The 1670-nt window shown below is 25.6% G+C and overlaps 1 protein-coding gene across 2 annotated transcripts in view; it reads left to right on the plus strand.

The window, feature by feature from the left end:
• Positions 1-1653, plus strand: part of LOC106688741 (N-acetylglucosamine-6-sulfatase) — a 24590-nt gene extending 22937 nt beyond the window's left edge. For both annotated transcript variants that reach the window (XM_014433330.3, XM_067052006.1), the window contains one exon: positions 193-1653. In XM_014433330.3, the coding sequence (XP_014288816.1) occupies positions 193-366 (174 nt within the window). In that variant the 3' untranslated portion in view covers positions 367-1653. The remainder of the gene's footprint in view (positions 1-192) is intronic.
• Positions 1654-1670: the final 17 nt, after the last annotated feature.

Here is a 1670-nt window from a genome sequence, read left to right on the forward strand (position 1 = left end):
TATATACAAACACACACACACAGAGTCAAATCAGCTGATCTAGCATGAGTAAACTTGTGTATAATTACCATAACAGCATAGTTGAAATATCATTGGATAATTTGCAATGGATAATAGTTTACAATATGTCTAATTTAAATTTAGAGAGTACTTAATGATTCACATTCATACCTTTTATTTGCTTTGTTAAAGGGTTTTGAAGAAATTTACAATTTAAAAGAAGATCAATTTCAAATTCATAATCTCAGAAATAAAATAAACAGAGTTTGCAGAAAGAAGATGCAGTTAATTCTGAAAGAGTTACAGTCCTGTAAAATGGAAAATTGCCATGAAGTACAAAATTATGACTTCTCTGGTTGCTTTTGAATTAAAATGAAATATATTACTGTACTGTTAATGCTTTATTCATAGTTTCAAGTTTAAACTAATATTAATTGTCATATTTTAGTGGATAATTTTTTTCATGATGTGATGAAATATTTTAGCAAATAATGTATTCGACCACTAAGCTTCAATCAATTATATGAGTTAAACTTTTTTATTTTTGCTAATGGATTTTAATTCAAACAAAAGAATTCTTCTTTATATATATTTTTTCTTGTTATAGAGCCTCTTCTTATTGATACAAATAAAGAATAACAGGTATTCCCATCTTGTTATCAAAGTGGTTAATAATTAGTACATTACGAGGTAATATTCTATGCAGTAGTTTTCTGCATATTCATAAAAAAAGAGGAAAATAACAGTATGATGTTCATTAAGCTAGTATTTAGCTGTAATGATTTGAGTTGTAGCTTAATACACAGTGGAACACAAGTGATTACAATTATAGCTGAATGAAAGTTAAATATATGACTGACTCACAGTTAATCTTCAAGGACAAAGTGAAGTACTGACTAGAGGTGCTTGAGATGAACACCATAATTCATGTATGTTTTTATACAATAAGGAAGTAGAATTACTAATTGTCAAATATTTCCAAAATTCTTGATTTTCTAAATTTAAAAATTTATACTAAACATTTTTTGTTGCTTCTGAGCTGTGAAATTGATTCTACATAAAATAGTAGACTGCAGTAAAAAGTAGTTTGACAATAAAAAAAAAAGACACTTTATGTACATAATGGATGACTATATTATATTCATGTTATTATTATATACATATTAAAGTAATGTTAACAATTTTTCAATGGGGAATAGTAAATCTAAAATATAAAAAAATCTATCATAAAAATGAATGACTCTATTCTTACTTGATACTTTATAAACTACGTAGAGTATAATTTTGTCCGAATAACTAGAAATCAACATTTTAAAAATTCTATTAGTGGTCATATTTTAGCAAATTCACTCTACTTTACATGATGATCTATTAGGTTTCCTAGTGATGTAAGTAGTTTTAAAGATATGGAGCTCTGAAAGAAAAATTAATTTTTTTTAACGTTTTAAAACAGCCTCCATTTTTTATTTCCTTTAACTATACTTGGTAAACTCATACATTTTAACTACCAATTAATTATACATAGTTTTCATCAAATTAATAAAGAATTAGGATGAAATAACTGACTTTTTTTCTTCACTGAGCTCTTGAACTATATGGTTTTTCAACAATTGTAATTTTTCCTTATAGAAAAATAGAGACGTTTTAAAACAGCCTCCATTTTTTATTTC

This window comes from Halyomorpha halys, unplaced genomic scaffold, assembly GCF_000696795.3.
Source record: "Halyomorpha halys isolate HHAL.00 unplaced genomic scaffold, Hhal_1.1 Scaffold1190.1, whole genome shotgun sequence".
Classification (NCBI taxonomy): domain Eukaryota; kingdom Metazoa; phylum Arthropoda; class Insecta; order Hemiptera; family Pentatomidae; genus Halyomorpha; species Halyomorpha halys.